Source organism: Neoarius graeffei, chromosome 8, assembly GCF_027579695.1.
Source record: "Neoarius graeffei isolate fNeoGra1 chromosome 8, fNeoGra1.pri, whole genome shotgun sequence".
Taxonomy (NCBI): Eukaryota; Metazoa; Chordata; class Actinopteri; order Siluriformes; family Ariidae; genus Neoarius; species Neoarius graeffei.
Genome location: NC_083576.1, coordinates 54,665,975 through 54,683,076, shown reverse-complemented (window position 1 = coordinate 54,683,076; position 17,102 = coordinate 54,665,975). Strand labels below are relative to the sequence as shown.

Here is a 17,102-nt window from a genome sequence, read left to right as displayed (position 1 = left end):
GTTCAGGGAAATGAAAGGAGGAGAGAGGTTTTTGGGTCCTTTACATAAGCTAATCTGTTTCTGGACAGTAAATTTGTTGTAAAGTTTGCACTGGAGGGAATTAATTTAAAACTGTCATGTAGACTACTTTTTTAGGCTACTATTTTATTTCATGTAAAAGTGCTGTGAAAGTGTTTGCAAGGCACGCTAAGTGGGAAACAAATAATTTCAATTTTATTTTATTTTTTTGTTCATAGGGCTTTTTCTGTTTTCTCAAAGAATTAGTATGGTGAAATGTTTAAATAAAACATATTTTGCAGAAGGCATGAGGTTTTGGGTGGTAATTGATTGGCACACTAGACAAATGAAACATCTATCATGTATGGGTAGTGTTGATCAGGTAAGCCTTTGACAGTCATTGTTGCACCATAGTTTCAAATAAGTATCTAATTTTTATTGATTTTATTGCAAACCACTGGCCCAGATGACACAAAATAACTAATCGAGCACCAATTAAGGTTAAAGTTAAAGTAATTAAATACTAGGCCTAAGTTAATGTTAAAGTAATTAAGTACTAGCCTAAGTGAGGTACAGTTGAAATGCTGACAGCTTGGTCCCCCCCAGTTCTAAAATCCTATCAGCGCCCCTGGTGCTAACAGCACCTAGTTGCGGGTAAGCTCGCGTTGGCCTTCACTAATGCTACTGCTATACCAGCTGGAAGCTAACTGGACTGCCGCACTAACAGCACCGAGTCATGGGTAAGCTAGTGTTGGCTTTCAAGAATGCTGATATGAAGTGTGTTCATGTATTATAAAAATAATCTCATCTCATCTCATTATCTGTAGCCGCTTTATCCTGTTCTACAGGGTCGCAGGCAAGCTGGAGCCTATCCCAGCTGACTACGGGCGAAAGGCGGGGTACACCCTGGACAAGTCGCCATGTCATCACAGGGCTGACACATAGACACAGACAATCATTCACACTCACATTCACACCTATGGTCAATTTAGAGTCACCAGTTAACCTAACCTGCATGTCTTTGGACTGTGGGGGAAACCGGAGCACCCAGAGAAAACCCACGCGGACACGGGGAGAACATGCAAACTCCACACAGAAAGGTCCTCGCCAGCCATGGGGCTCGAACCCGGACCTTCTTGCTGTGAGGCGACAGCACTAACCACTACACCACCGTGCCACCCTATAATAATAATAATAATAATAATAATATTGGCTGGCTTTTTTTTGTGGTCTATCAGACATATTCCATTCAGCTAGCATGATCTTGAACTCGTCTCCGACTTGTTCAGTATCATGCTAGCTGAATGGAATATATCTGATAGACTACTCAAATCCAGTCAATATTATTTAATCATTGTACATATAGGACACTTTTTTGATGGAATAAAATCATGTATTCTTTTCCCTTCTCATTGGTTTCATTCATTTGGTTTGATAGCATGCAATATTGTTAGCATATCGCTTATCCTACGTGTATTACGTCACTCTACCCAATGGAGAATGAGCGTTGAATATGGTTTACGATATTGCATGGTTGTCAAGACAACATAATGTCGCACGTCAGAGACGTAAAACGTCTGTGCTTGCATGCAGCTGTGACAACTTGTAAACAAACATGGCCACCAGGTTTGCTTGGTTAAATACAGAAGATTTTGGGAGAATTTTGAAAGAGAAAGATGCGTTGAACACCCAAAAGGAATGTGTATGTATAATAATCATAATAATATTGGCTGGCTTTTTTTCATGGTATATCAGATATATTCCATTCAGCTTGCATGATACTGAACTCATCTTCAACTTGTTCATTATCACGCTAGCTGAATGGAATATATCTGATATACAACTCAACATCAGCCAATATTATTTAAATAATATCAATCTTTTGGAACATATAGTATTTTACTGTAACTTATTTTATCTCAGATCCTTTCTCTATTAATAGCAAAACAACATGCATGCCATCGACAACACCATGGTTTGATTGCTTTCAGCTATTCATCCTCAAATGTTTTATTAATTAATTAATTAATTAATTAATTAATTAATTAATTAATTAATTAATTAATTTTTTTATTAGTTTAGCTTCTGCTTAGTTTGTTCCCAGTGCTAGTAAAACCTGGTCCGTGGTTCCAGTTGAAAAACATTTTAGTACTGAAAGAGTGACAGTTTTACTGAGAGATGTGACTTGTTTTTGTTGGAAAAAGTGTGAAAGGGCTTGAGGTCTAATGCTGGCTCTGGAACCAGCTTGATTTTGTCTGTTGAAAAGGGGCTGAAGACAGACTTAGCTGCTTTGAACCACACTCATGCTAGAAGGAAAAAAACACATCCACACAGTATAATCAAGATACAGTATGTCATTTTGTCTTAGATTTGATCTTACTGTTTGGGTGCCTTTAATCCAGTAAACACATTATCCTGGTCAGGATCATAATGGATAACCCTGTCCTCGGAAGTAAGAGGTAGGAATACACCCAAGGTGCCATCACAGACCACATTGTATACACACACATTTTATATATACAGTGCTGAGCGTAAATGAGTACACCCCCTTTGAAAAGTAACATTTTAAACAGTATCTCAATGAACACAAACAATTTCCAAAATGTTGACAAGACAAAGTTTAATATAACATCTGTTTAACTTATAACGTGAAAATAAGGTTAATAATATAACTTAGATTACACATTTTTCAGTTTTACTCAAATTAGGGTGGTGCAAAAATGAGTACACCCCACAACAAAAACTACTACATCTAGTACTTTGTATGGCCTCCATGATTTTTAATGACAGCACCCAGTCTTCTAGGCATGGAATGAACAAGTTGGCGACATTTTGCAACATCAATCTTTTTCCATTCTTCAACAATGACCTCTTTTAGTGACTGGATGCTGGATGGAGAGTGATGCTCAACTTGTCTCTTCAGAATTCCCCATAGGTGTTCGATTGGGTTCAGATCAGGAAACATACTTGGCCACTGAATCACTTTCACCCTGTTCTTCTTCAGAAATCCAACAGTGGCCTTAGATGTGTGTTTAGTCATGTTGGAAAAGTGCACGACGACCAAGGGCACAGAGTGATGGTAGCATCTTCTCTTTCAGTATAGAGCAATACATCTGTGAATTCATGATACCATCAATGAAATGCAGCTCCCCGACACCAGCAGCACTCATGCAGCCCCACATAAGGACACTGCCACCACCATGTTTCACTGTAGACACCAGGCATTTTTCTTTGTATTCCTCACCTTTGCGACGCCATACAGTTTTGAAGCCATCAGTTCCAAAAACATTTATCTTGGTCTCATTGCTCCAGAGTATAGAGTCCCAGTAGTCTTCATCTTTGTCAGCATGGGTCCTGGCAAACTCTAGGTGGGCTTTTTTGTGCCTGGGCTTTAGGAGAGGCTTCTTTCATGGACAGCATCCATGCATGCCATTCCTCTGCAGTGTACGCTATATTGTGTCACGGGAGTCACCCCAGTTTGGCTTTCTACTTCTTTAGATAACTGCAGTGAACTTGCATGCCGATTTTCTTCAACCCTTCTCATCAGAAGACGCTCCTGTCAAGGTGTCAACTTCCGTGGATGACCTGGACGTCTCTGTGAGATGGTTGCAGTTCCATCTTTCTTAAATGTTTGTACCACTTTTGCTACAGTATTCTGATTGATAAGTAAAGCTTTGCTGATCTTCTTGTAGCCTTTACCTTTGTGGTGTAAAGAAATTATTTTCTTTGGGGAATTCTGAAGAGGGCGGCACGGTGGTGTAGTGGTTAGCGCTGTCGCCTCACAGCAAGAAGGTTTGGGTTCGAGCCCCGTGGCCAGCGAGGGCCTTTCTGTGTGGAGTTTGCATGTTCTCCCCGTGTCCGCGTGGGTTTCCTCCGGGTGCTCTGGTTTCCCCCACAGTCCAAAGACATGCAGGTTAGGTTAACTGGTGACTCTAAATTGACCGTAGGTGTGAATGTGAGTGTGAATGGTTGTCTGTGTCTATGTGTCAGCCCTGTGATGACCTGGCGACTTGTCCAGGGTGTACCCCGCCTTTCGCCCGTAGTCAGCTGGGATAGGCTCCAGCTTGCCTGCGACCCTGTAGAAGGATAAAGCGGCTAGAGATAATGAGATGAGATGAGATGAGAATTCTGAAGAGACAAGTTGAGCATCACTCTCCATCCAACATCCAGTCACTAAAAGAGGTCATTGTTGAAGAATAGGAAAAGATTGATGTTGCAAAATGTTGCCAACTTGTTCATTCCATGCCTAGAAAACTTGGTGCTGTCATTAAAAATCATGGAGGCCATACAAAGTACTAGATGTAGTAGTTTTTGTTGTGGGGTGTACTCATTTTTGCACCACCCTAATTTAGTAAAACGAAAAATGTGTAATCTAAGTTTATATTATTAACCTTACTTTCACATTATAAGTTAAACAGATGTTATATTAAAGTTTGTCCTGTTAACATTTTGGAAATTGTTTGTGTTCATTGAGATATTGTTTAAAATGTTACTTTTCAAAGTGGGTGTACTCATGTACGCTGAGCATTTATATATATATATATATATATATATATATATATATATATATATATATATATATATATATATATATTCACACACTCATTCATACCTAGTGGCCATTTAGTGTAGTCAATACATACATGTTTTTGGGAGGTGGGAGGAAACCAGAGAACCCGGAGGAAACCCATGTGGACACAGGAACAACATGCAAAACTGTACATGGATAGTAACCCAAGCTCAGGATTGAGCCAGGGACTTTGTAGCTGTAAATGTTATGTTTTGTCTGTTTGCATATAAAAATACAGCATATTTGGTCGAGTCCCTGTAGTTTGGCAAATTCAGGGTTGAATCAGTTTGTCAGTGCACTCCCAACAGGCTAGAGTTCTCTTGGAAGTGGACTGAGAGCACTTCTCTTTTAGGTGGTTTCAAATCATTGTTTCGATCTGCCTCCAGGTGTAATTGCTGTTATGACGTGCTGAAATGAACCTCATTGTGGGAGTTAACACACCTACGTAGGTTCTATACAAATGGACTAAGTGTTACATACACTCACCGGCCACTTTAATAGGAACTTGTTCTTGATTCTAAAATTCCTGTTCTTGGCTGGCAGGAGTGGAACCCAATGTGGTCTTCTGCTGTTGCATGCTGAGATGTTTTTTCTGTTCACCACAGTTTTAAAGAGTTGCTAGGAGTTACTATATCCTTCCTGGCAGCTCAAATCACTCTGGTCATTTTCCTCTGACCTCTCTTCCCTTAGCAAAAAGAAGTTTAATCAAGTGTGCTACAAGTATACTTATTTTATACTAAAATCGAGGAAGTGTACTTGAAGGTTACTTCTTATAAACTAATTCTTGATACACTTACAACATAGTACAGGGAAGTATACTTGGTTTATACTGAACCAAGTATAAAAAAGTATAAGTAGACCTATATCAATACTAAGACTTACACTTATACATTACTTTAATACTAAAACTTATACTTGGACCTAAGTATACTTTGTAAATCTTTTTGCCACAAAATAGGAATGCTTAGCATATATCTTGCTTCAAGAGCACAATAAGGTCAACTCATTAATTGACTCAACGTTTAATTTATATATTTATACTATATGTATATATTATATTTATAATTTATATTACATTATATTTTATATATATATTATATTTATAATTTATATTACATTAGCTGAGCTATACAGCTGGTAAGTGATTAGGGAATCCAACCTGATCAGAGGGCCCCTCTCACCCCCTCCATCACTCCTTCCAACTGCTCCCATCAGGCTGGCGCTACAATGTACCACTATAAACAAAAAGTCCTTCATCCCCTCTGCAGCAGCCTTACTCAACAGCACATGATGAACATTACCAGCCAACCCAACCGTCAACATGCATGTCTTGTTTAATGTCTTATTATAATTCTGGAGATTAACACTTAGTCATTATGTGTACTGAATTGCATTATCTTCATGTACCTTACACTTCATCATACACAAAAACAGGAAAACAGAAAAAAGTTTGGCTTGACTTTATTTATTTAACTAGTCCCTTTCAAAAGGGTTTGGCAATGGTGTTATGTACAGTGTGTCAGCTGTTTCAACAAGGACACATTTTGTTTTGATCATGTCAGGCGAGACAGCATGAACAGTTTCAGTTTTTTGAACATCATATACAAAATGACTTTGTACATTTATTTGCGAATCTTTACATACAGGCCTGCCTGATTTACTAAGTACGTCAACTAAAACACAGCATAGTTTGCGACATGGACAAAAAGCAGAGATTTCATGTGAACATATTTGTTTAAAAACAACCAATTCTATAATACAACAAAATGTACCATCTTTCAAGTATGCAGCACTGTTGAATCTCTTCTTTAGTCTGTCATAGGTTTTACTGTGGTACGTAACTCCATCAACCAAAAAACGGTTGTAAGACCAAAAGCAGTTACTTAGTTTCCCACACAACTTTTCAATGGCAAGCCTATATGACATTTTTATACTGGTTTCCCTTAGCAAAAAGTAGTATACTTAAAGTTCATTTTGTAAAGTATTCTGAAGTGTACATACTGTACAGTATAAGTATATCAAGTGTACTACAGGCCATGTACTTCAAGTGTACTAGAAAGCATACTAATTTAATACTTCTTCGGACTAAATTGGAACATTTTAAGTTTATAAAAGTATACTTCAAAGTTACTTTTAAGTTAGCAAAAGTACTCTTTAAGTACTCTCATCTATACTATATCTATACTGTAAATGTACTTGGTATATCCCTCTTGTATACAGTACTTACAGTATATAACTAGTACAATGGCAGTACATAAATAAGTGTACTTATGATATACTTCAAGTACACAATAGGGATATACCAAGTGCATTGATAGTATATAAATGAGTATACTTGAAAGTGTACTTTTGTAAACTTAAAACGGACTTGAAAGTATACTTTTATAAACTTAAAATGTTCCAATTTAGTCCGAAGAAGTATTAAATTAGTATGCTTTCTAGTACACTTGAAGTACATGGCCTGTAGTACACTTGATATACTTATACTTACACTTCAGAATACTTTACAAAATGAACTTTAAGTATACTACTTTTTGCTAAGGGTTATCAACAAGGTGTTTGTTTCCACCCACAGAACTATCGCTCACTCAATTTTTTTTGTTTTTCACACCATTCTGTGTAAACTCTAGAGATTGTTGTGTGTGAAAACCCCAGGAAATCAGCAGTTGTTGAAATACTCATACCAGTCCATCTGGTACCAACACCCATGCCACAGGGAAAGTCACAGAGATCACAATTTTTCCCATTCTGATGTTTGAAGTGAACATTAACTGAAGCTGTTGATTTGTATCTGCATGATTTTATGCATTGTGCTGCTGTCAAGGGACTGGCTGATTAGAAAACTGCATAAAACAGCAGGTGGGTGGGCATACCTAATAAAGTGGCCGGTGAGTGTATACGAATGTGCCAATAAATAATGATCCTTATTGCTGAGATCAGATCTCAGTCTTATTTTGGTGAAAGGTTCTCTGCTAAAAATAGGGTGTGGCTGCGTGTGTGGGGATTTGTGTGTGTATTTGTGTGGGTTTGCACCACCTGTCATGCCTAAAGCTATACTGGTGTAGTTCAAGTTGCTTTTAATTATTGTCTAATTACTGTCAGCACTGGACTGCTTCATGGTTTATGACTTTGGAGGACATATGTAGGACTGAATTTTTGTCAAAAACACTCATAGCTGCCCCCAGGTGTATCAGTGGCTGTATGTTAGTGCAGTCATTAGATTAGCTTGGTGAGATTGTGAAAGTTGTGCTGGGGCTCCTTCTGTCTACAGTACACTCAGGCATGCATGATTATCCTCTCCTGGCCTCCAAGGGAGCGCCCCTCATTCTGCTCCCAACAATGTATGAAAGATGCAGAATACCTGCAAGTCATTTCCTCTACCATCCTCTGTTTGCACACTTTTGCTGCTAGTCTCTTGTTTGCATCAATCCATGACTCCCAACACACGGATCCTCTCTGATAAAAGAGCAATCTTATTGACTTTAAGCAAATGTTCAGTCATATGGTAATGATGTTCTGCCAGGTTTGTTTATTTATTTATTTATTGTTTGTTTGCTTATTGGGTAGACCATTTATGATTTTCATCTCTTGTGTTGCTTGTAGGTGAAGGAGTAGACGGTTTACTTGGAGCCTCACCTCTAGAAGTGGCTACTGCAGCCATGGACCTGAAGGAGCGCAGACACCGCTCTCTGACCCGCAACCGTTGTGCCAAAGAGCTCCAGTTCACTACTTCAACTCTGGATGTGCCCACTCAGAAATCTTACAGCTCCAGTGAGACACTTAAGGCATTTGAGCATGAGGCTCGTCTGCCTTATGGAGGCTGTGTGACAGACTTAGTACACCATGAAGCAGATGAATACTCCAGACAAGGGATGGGTAAGTTTATCTTTGTGCTATTGTGTGCGCACATGCATCAACATACTTGTACATTGGGAGTGAAACGCAATGCCACTATTTTTTTTTCTTTTTCCTCCAACGAACCCTACCATTATGCTGCTGGGGGGCAGAAGAAGGAATGCCAGCACTATCAGCATAGTCTGTGAATTCCAGCTCTGAGAGTTAATAATTGGTGTCAGCTAGAGATATGTAACTGTGTTTTTGATCCCAAACACACATTTATTATTTTTATTTGTCCCCGCCATTGATATTTTCTCATGAATTTGGTTGGTTCTATTTCCAACAGTATAATCAAACAAGTAGCCAAATTAAAATCAACACAACCCTGATCAGGCAGTTATTAAGGAAGAAAGTTGTCACTACATTGTGTCGTACCAGACATTCATAGGCTTTGTTTGTGCTGCAAGGTTTCTAAAAATAGGAATAATGCACATTCTATTCAAATCTGTATTTGGATTCGGTTAAAACAAGAGTTTTCAGTGTTTTTCGGCATTTGGAGCTACATCGGGAACCATTGCCTTTAGTCCTTTGTTTGCCCACACCATGGAACCTGCTCCATCTATGCACACATTGTAGTTATTCCAGCACAGACCCTCTTTGTCCAATTTGTTTTGGGTTTATCAAAAATATCCCTCCCTGTGCACGTTCCTTCAAGTGCACAGCAAAACTCCTGATGCACAGTTACATTGCGAACCATCATATTATCAGAGTAGAATTTTCGCAATGTTGCTGGCTAACTTATCCCTGTACTGTACATCATTAGACAAATAGCCAGTGCTGCTGGATGAATGAGAGTCTCTGCAATCGTATGAGGCACTTTGGCTTTGGCATTCAAATACTGTATAACTACCTAATTTAAGGCCAAGGATTTGGATGTCACCGTGGTTTGTTTTGACATCTTTTGTTTTTTGGCGAGCCAACACTGACTCTAAAAACAACAACAACAAAAAAAAAATCAACTGGCTTATCGTTGTATGTTGAGTGCTTCATAATTCAGTGTTTTATTAGTTTCATAGATTTTAAACTGTCATTTGCAAGCACCTCAGGAACATAAAACACACTGTGGTTCATCATTGAGTTGTGAATCCATATTTTTATGGACCTTTCATCAAATTTCCATCATTTTGTTGCACTCAAGCCTTTATCTTTACTCATCAGCATTAATGTGATCAGCATCAGTTGTGGAGTCCTATGCAACAACTTGGTCTTTGTTTTTGTCACTCAGCTGAGCAGTTTCACCTTTATTATTTGTCTTTATTTTGGTAATTAGGCCATTTTTATGCATGCAACTGCTCGTGCTCACAAGCTAGCTAGTTATATAATGCAGGCTCTCAGCTATAGTCAGATTGCTATGCCCCCCCCCCTTGATTGAATATTGAAATGCTATTAATAACAGAAATTTCATCCATCCATTCTAGGCAGGTTGCCAATCTATCACAGGGCAACGGAAAATACACGTTCACTGAAATTATTGTTTTATTCCTTGTACATTTTACTTGCTGGTTTGCACCTAAAAATCTCCTAATGTTGTGTCCCCCCCAAGTTAGAACACATTATCTGTTCAATCCAAATTTTGTGTTTGTATTTGGGTACATCCCTCATGTTCTGTACATACACACTCAGGTTATGGGTTAGTGAAACAAACAAACAAACAAACAAACAAACAAACAAACAAACAAACAAACAAACACAACTTAATATGTCCACTATAATTATTTTAAATTTGCCAGATTTCATGGCAAAACCAGCATGTGCAAAATAGTTGTGTTTTGGTCTTGCGGGACAAACCTCTCAAAGTCCAGCCTTGTCATTGGCCATATTCATTGGGCATGATGCCGCACTTCATTGTTTTCAAAATTGTTGAGTGTTGCTTTGAAATCAGTAGTTAAGCTGAGCACTTCTGTGTAAAGTGTAGTTCCTTTTGTCTCTGTTTCACACTTCTAGGGTTTAAGCATGCTAATTTTGGTGCCTGTGCTGATCCGAAGTTGAAAGCTAGCACACTGCATTATTGGTAATTGGTGAAACATAATTGTATTTTAAAAGTTTATAGCTTATACAATATGTAACAAAAGTGAGTACACCCCTGTTGAATAATAATAATAATAGATAGATAGATAGATAGATAGATAGATAGATAGATAGATAGATAGATAGATAGATAGATAGATAGATAGATAGATAGAGTATACTTTATTATCCCTAAAGGAGAAATTCATCTTGGGCTCTAGTCACTGCATCACAGACCTACAGTAGCTCATGCACTACATAAAAACAACACATAAATAGAACATACAAACATATGCTTCACTGCATCATACAGTACACAACACAGACACTGACACAACATAGTTGCAGCTCAGCAAAATGAACACAGCACAGAGAGTGGGTGATAAAAGTAAACAACAGCAGCAGTCAAGGCTACAGTCTTCTTCTTCTTTTGGCTGCTCCCAATTAGGGGTCGCCACAGCGGATCTTTCATCTCCATTGCTCCCTCTCTTCCGCATCCTTCTCTACCACACCTGCCACTTTCATGTCCTCTCTCACCACATCCATGTATCTCCTCTTTGGCCTTCCTCATTTTTGTTTGCCTGGCAGCTCCATCCTCAACATTCTCCTTCCAACATGCTCTGCATCTCTTCTCAGGATGTGCCCAGACCATCTCAGTCTCATCTCTCTTAGCTTAATTCCCAAGCTCTATACATGTGCTGTCCCTCTGCTGTGCTCGTTCCTTATCCTGTCCAACCTTGTCACTCCCATCGCAAACCTTAACATCCTCAACTCCGCCATCTCCAATTTTGCCTCCTGTCTCTTCGTTAAGGGTACGGTCTCCAATCCACACATCACAGCTGGTCTCACTACTGTCTTATACATCTTACCTTTCACTTTTGCTGGGACTTTCCTATCACAAATGACTCCCGAAATCCTTCTCCAAATGCTCCACCCTGCCTGCACTCTCTTTCTCACCTCACTATCGCAGCCCCCATTTTCCTGCACAGTTGACCCCAGGTACTTGAATTCACCAACTTTCTTTACATCTACTCCTTGCATCTTCACTACACTCTCATCCCCATTCTCACTGATACACATGTATTCTGTTTTGCTACTGCTCACCTTCATTCCTCTTCGTTCTAATGCATACCTCCGTCTCTCCAAACCCAACTCAACCTCCTTTCTACTTTCACCACATATCACAATATCATCTGCAAACATCATGTTCCATGGTGACTCTTGCCTCACTTCGTCTGTCAAGCTATCCATCACTATGGCAAACAAGAAAGGACTCAAAGCAGATCCTTGATGGAGTCCCACCTTCACCTTGAACCATTCAATTGTTCCAACTGCACACCTCACTGCTGTTTCACTGTTCTCATACATGTCTTGCACCACTCTAATATACTTCTCATTCACTCCACTCTTTCTCTTACAATGCCATAACTTCTCTCTTGGTACTCTCTCCTTCAGCCTCTCTCCTTCTTTGGTCTCCAGGCTTTCGTACAACTCCTGATATGCATCTGCTTTCGCCTTCGCTACCGCTCTTTTTGCCTTCTGTCTCGTCTCTCTGTATAACCGCCTGCTTTCCTCGTCTCTCTGATTGTTCTAATTCTTCTTTGCTAGCCTCTTCTCTTTTATAATTTCCTGCACTTCTTTGTTCCACCACCATGTCGCCCTTCCTCCTTCCCGATGACCACCCTAGCAGCTTCCTTGCTGCCTCTCTTACTAGTACAGCAGTAGTATTCCAATCTTCTGGCAGACTTCCATGACCACTCAATGCTTGTCTCATTTCTTCCCTAAACTCCTTCTGATGTTCAGCCTCTTTTAGTTTCCACCACTTAATCTTCGGCTCCACTATTTCATGCTTCCTCTTTTTCACTTTCAAGCTCATCCTGCACATGACCACTTGTTGTCTAGTTACACTCTCCCCTGCCATCACTTTACAGTCTCCAATCTCCTTCAGGTTACCCCTTCTGCAGAGTATGTAGTCCACCTGTGTAGATCTTCCTCCACTCTTAAATGTCACCCTGTGCTGCTCTTTCTTCTCGAAGTATGTATTGACTATTGCCAAATTCATCCTCTTTGAAAAATCAACCACATTTGCCCTTCCACATTTATCTCTCTTACACCATATCTGCCCATCACATCCTCATCTCCTCTGTTTCCCTCGCCAACATGTCCGTTGAAATCTGCTCCTATCAGCACACGCTCCTCCCTCGGTATACTTTCTACCACTTCATCCATCTTTTCCCAGAAAGACTCTTTCTCTTCATTCTCACATCCAACCTGTGGGGCATATGCACACACAACATTGATTACCACTCCTTGAATCTCCAACTTCATGCCTATCACTCTATCTGACACCCTCTTCACATCAATCACACTGTTGACCAACTCTCCCCTCAAAACAATACCAACACCATTTCTCTTTCCATTGACTCCATAATAAAACAACTTGCATCCATCTCCAATGTTCTTGGCCTTGCTTCCTTTCCACCTCGTCTCCTGCACACACACAATGTCCAACTTCCTTCTTTCCATCATACCTGCTAACTCTCTCGCTCTGCCAATGTTCCCACATTCAGTGTTCCTACCCTCAATTCTAAACTCCTTCCCTTCCATCTTTCACGCTGTCTCCTAACACGCCTCCCCCCTCTCTTTCTTCTTCTCCGTTTTGGCGCAACAGTCGCACACTTTCCACCGGCACCCTGTTGACCAACAGCACCGGAGGCGGTCATTGTTAACCCGGGCCCCGACTGATCTGGTATGGTATTTCTCTTTTCATTCCGCATGTTAGATTTGGCACAGTTTTACACCGAATGCCCTTCCTGACGCAACCTTCTCTAATTTATCCGGGCTTGGGACCGGCACCAAGAGTACGCTTATGCACCCCCAGTGGCTGGATTAGCAGTCAAGGCTACAGTAAGCCCAATAAATAGGTTGAATAAATACTGAATAATAAAAAATACACTGCTATTTGTTACTATTTAACATCTTTATGGCAACTGGGGGTGGCACGGTGGTGTAGTGGTTAGCGCTGTCGCCTCACAGCAAGAAGATCCGGGTTGGAGCCCCGTGGCCGGCGAGGGCCTTTCTGTGCAGAGTTTGCATGTTCTCCCCGTGTCCGCATGGGTTTCCCCCACAGTCCAAAGACATGCAGGTTAGGTTAACTGGTGACTCTAAATTGACCATAGGTGTGAATGTGAGTGTGAATGGTTGTCTGTGTCTGTGTCAGCCCTGTGATGGCCTGGCGACTTGTCCAGGGTGTACCCCGCCTTTTGCCCGTAGTCAGCTGGGATAGGCTCCAGCTTGCCTGCGACCTTGTAGAACAGGATAAAGTGGCTAGAGATAATGAGATGAGATGAAAGATTGCCATACCAGGTTTGCATACCATACCGTATCACACTCTCTAAGATCATTTGAAAAAATAAAAACAGAAGTTTGCTATTGACACCATACAGTCTACGTCTTTGTAAGAAATACATCCTCTGTATTTACCACAAAAATGAATACCACAGAACAGGATAAAGCAGCTAGAGATAATGAGATGAGATGAATACCACAAAAATATGAGCAAATTTAAAAAAACAAAATCGTTTTGGTGTAATACAGCTTTATTTGGTTTTGTATTTAAAGCACAAATTGATTACAGAAAAATTAATATAAAAAACATAAATGTTCAACTGGTGAAACTGTAGCAAAGGAGTTGTTTGTTTTTTAAATATTTTGTATGTCCACCTTTATTGCTGATAACGTACTGATGCCTACTTGGCATGGCTGGCACAAGTCAAGCACAAAACTGTGAAGAGATGCATTGCCATGCTTCACAGATGTTCCTTTGCAGCTCCTCTTTGCTTGGGGGTTATCCTTCTGCTTTAAGATTGCCCAAAGGTGTTCTATAAGAGTCAGCTCATGTGAAATATTTTGGCCAGGTGATGGTTTTCAGGGTTTTTTTTTTGTCACCTTCTTTAAAAGAAAAAAAAAACCTCTTGCTTCTGTTTTGCAGTGCGTGTGTTTAGGATCATTGTCTTGTTTGAATAGTCACTTCCTGCTAAACATCTTGAGACTGGGAATTACCTTTTCAGTTGTTATTTTGTAGATACTAGCATTCATGATGCCATCACTTAAGGTAATCTCCCCTTCTGTACCCCTGCTGAACTCATGCAACCCCTTATTACCAGACTCCCTCCTCCATCTTTCACAGATGGCATTATGCAGTCACTGTGAAGGCCCTGGCCAGGGCCACACCAAACATGCTGAACCCCATCTGATCTAGACTAATTTATCTTTGTTTTCATCTGACCAGAGAATATGGTACCATATTCATCAAGCTTCTTTTCATGTTCTTGGGCAAATGTCAGTCTTTGTCACTTCAGCATACTGTCTGGAAACTCACTGAGGTGCTAATTTTTGAAGACAAGTCTTGGGCTAAACTGGAAGCACTGGACTGTCTGTTTTTCATCACAAGATTTCACAGATGACAGACCGTGTGCTTTGAGGATGGCCACTACGGTTTTGGTTCCTATTAGTGTGGCTCTTCTGATACTTCCTGATGACTGCAGCAACTGGGTTTTGCCTTATGCTTAACAGCTTACTGATGCTGTTATATATTTTTTTTTCCAATTTTGTGAAGTGTGACAATCTGGTTTCTGAAATTTTCAGGCAATTCCTTCCCATGGGGAGCCATTATGGATCAAACAGACCCCATAAGAGACCAAATTTTAGAAAGCTCTGGTGTTAACAGCTTGTTTTTCATACCAGTGGAAGGTGCAGGCTGGCAGACAGGCAGTCAACCAGCCATATATAATTTGGTGAAAAGGTCTAACAGGGTGTATGTAATTTTGGTTCACTGAGTTTCTCCAATGGAGTCTGTAATTTCAGAAGGGCTTTCTAACCTGATTGTTTTAATTATAAATAACAGCATGCAGTATATCATATTGTTCAAATGAATATGGATGAAGTTATTTCAATATGATAGTATTTTAAATCACAACATTTTTGTTATATTGAACTTGGGTGTCCTCATTAGCTACTATTGACTTTAGAAATGTAAAAAAACCTTTTTTTTTTAGTGAAGTGCAAGCTTCACCTAATTTATTCATTTAAGTATTTAGGCTATTTATTAAGTGATAATGATTACATTTACAGCTTTATAAAAAGCTGCAAAGAAAAAAAAACAAATATTTAGACTCTTTTCAGACACAGCTCACACCTTTCATTATTATCAAAACATGTTTATTGAATGGTAGCAACTCAAAGTTCTAAAAAAAATTGTATAAAGATAAGTGTGTTCAAGAAAGCGCAGAGAGATACAGAGGACGGATGTGAGATCAAATCTCAGTACTGATTCTGGACCTTTCTAAGTTGCTAAGCTATATGTTTAGATTGTAAACACTTGGCTTTGGACAAAAGCATCTGCCAAATATATTAATATTACCTGCATTCCTGAATTAAATTTTCAGTTCTGATGCCCTGAACAGCAGCTGAACTCGTGTGCCAGTGTGTTCAATAGTAAAGGTGTAAAACATATGCCCATAACAGGCTTGTTCCACTGTTCTTGTAATGTTAGCTCACTGTCCCTAATCTCTGAGATCTGTGCTCCTGCATGCTACAGGAAAGGCATGTAAGCTGATCTCTGTACACACTCTTGAGTTACAGTAGACACCTTTCATTGAACCTAGTGGTGCTCTGAATATGTCACCTGTTTATCAGACATCCTCCTACTCGATGCCACTGATTAGCTGTCACCTGTTACTTTGCCTCGGCCCTCATTTAGAGTTGTGTCTCAATCACAGGACACTCAGGCCCTCTGCTTTATGTCTTTAGTTAAAAGATCTGTACCTACATCACTATATTGGGATAGAATATAAGCTGGAAATGAAGGCATATTTAAAACAAGGCACTACAGGTGATTAGGGTCATTTAAAAAATAATATATCTTTGCCTGTTGATTGCTGATATTCCTACAAATAATTGTTATATTGGAACTTTTCCAAAAAAAATTTACATTTACATTATCAAATGAAGCTTTGTCTAATTTGATAAAGGCAAAAATCTAGTCTTACAAACCTAATTCTTTAGTCCTACAACCCTAATATTTAAAGTTCAAACTGAAACTTATTATTATTTTTATTTATTTATTTATTTATTTATTTGTCAATATACACTCATTCTGAATTTGATGCCTACAATATGTTCCAAAAAAGTTGGGACGGAGGCAGGTGATGCGGTTTCATCACCTTTTCTTTTAACAACACTCATTAGGCATTCGGGAATGTATTTTGTGCTTTGTAATGCACCACACATTTTCAATAAGAGGCAGGGACGCCAGTTTAGCGCTTTCTTAGCTGTTGTAATTTCACTATTTTATGACGAAGCCATGCTGTTGTATGGTAAAACATGTAGAATGTGGCTTGGCATTGTCTTGCTGACATATGTAGGGATGCCCCGAAAAAGACGTTATATAGATAGCAGCATATGTTGCTCCAAAACCTGTATGTACTTTTCAGCATTAATGGTGCCTTCACAGATGTGCAAGTTACCAGTTCCATGGGCACTACCACACCCCCATACCATCACAGATGCTGACTTTTGAACTTTGCAGAAATTAACTGTGTTTACTGACAATGGTTTTCTGAAGTGTTCC

At 39.5% G+C, this 17,102-nt stretch overlaps 1 protein-coding gene across 7 annotated transcripts in view; it reads left to right on the top strand.

Moving 5' to 3' along the window:
• Positions 1-8,178: 8,178 nt before the first annotated feature.
• The window catches only part of tenm2a (teneurin transmembrane protein 2a), a 466,651-nt gene continuing 457,727 nt past the window's right edge, over positions 8,179-17,102 (top strand). For 4 of the 7 annotated variants that reach the window (XM_060927876.1, XM_060927880.1, XM_060927875.1 and 1 more), the window contains exon 1: positions 8,196-8,443. In XM_060927876.1, coding sequence (XP_060783859.1) covers positions 8,227-8,443 — 217 coding nt within the window. In that variant the 5' untranslated portion in view covers positions 8,196-8,226. Of the gene's footprint in view, positions 8,448-17,102 lie in introns of all 7 variants that reach the window. The other 3 variants (XM_060927881.1, XM_060927879.1, XM_060927874.1) reach the window with 3 other exon arrangements.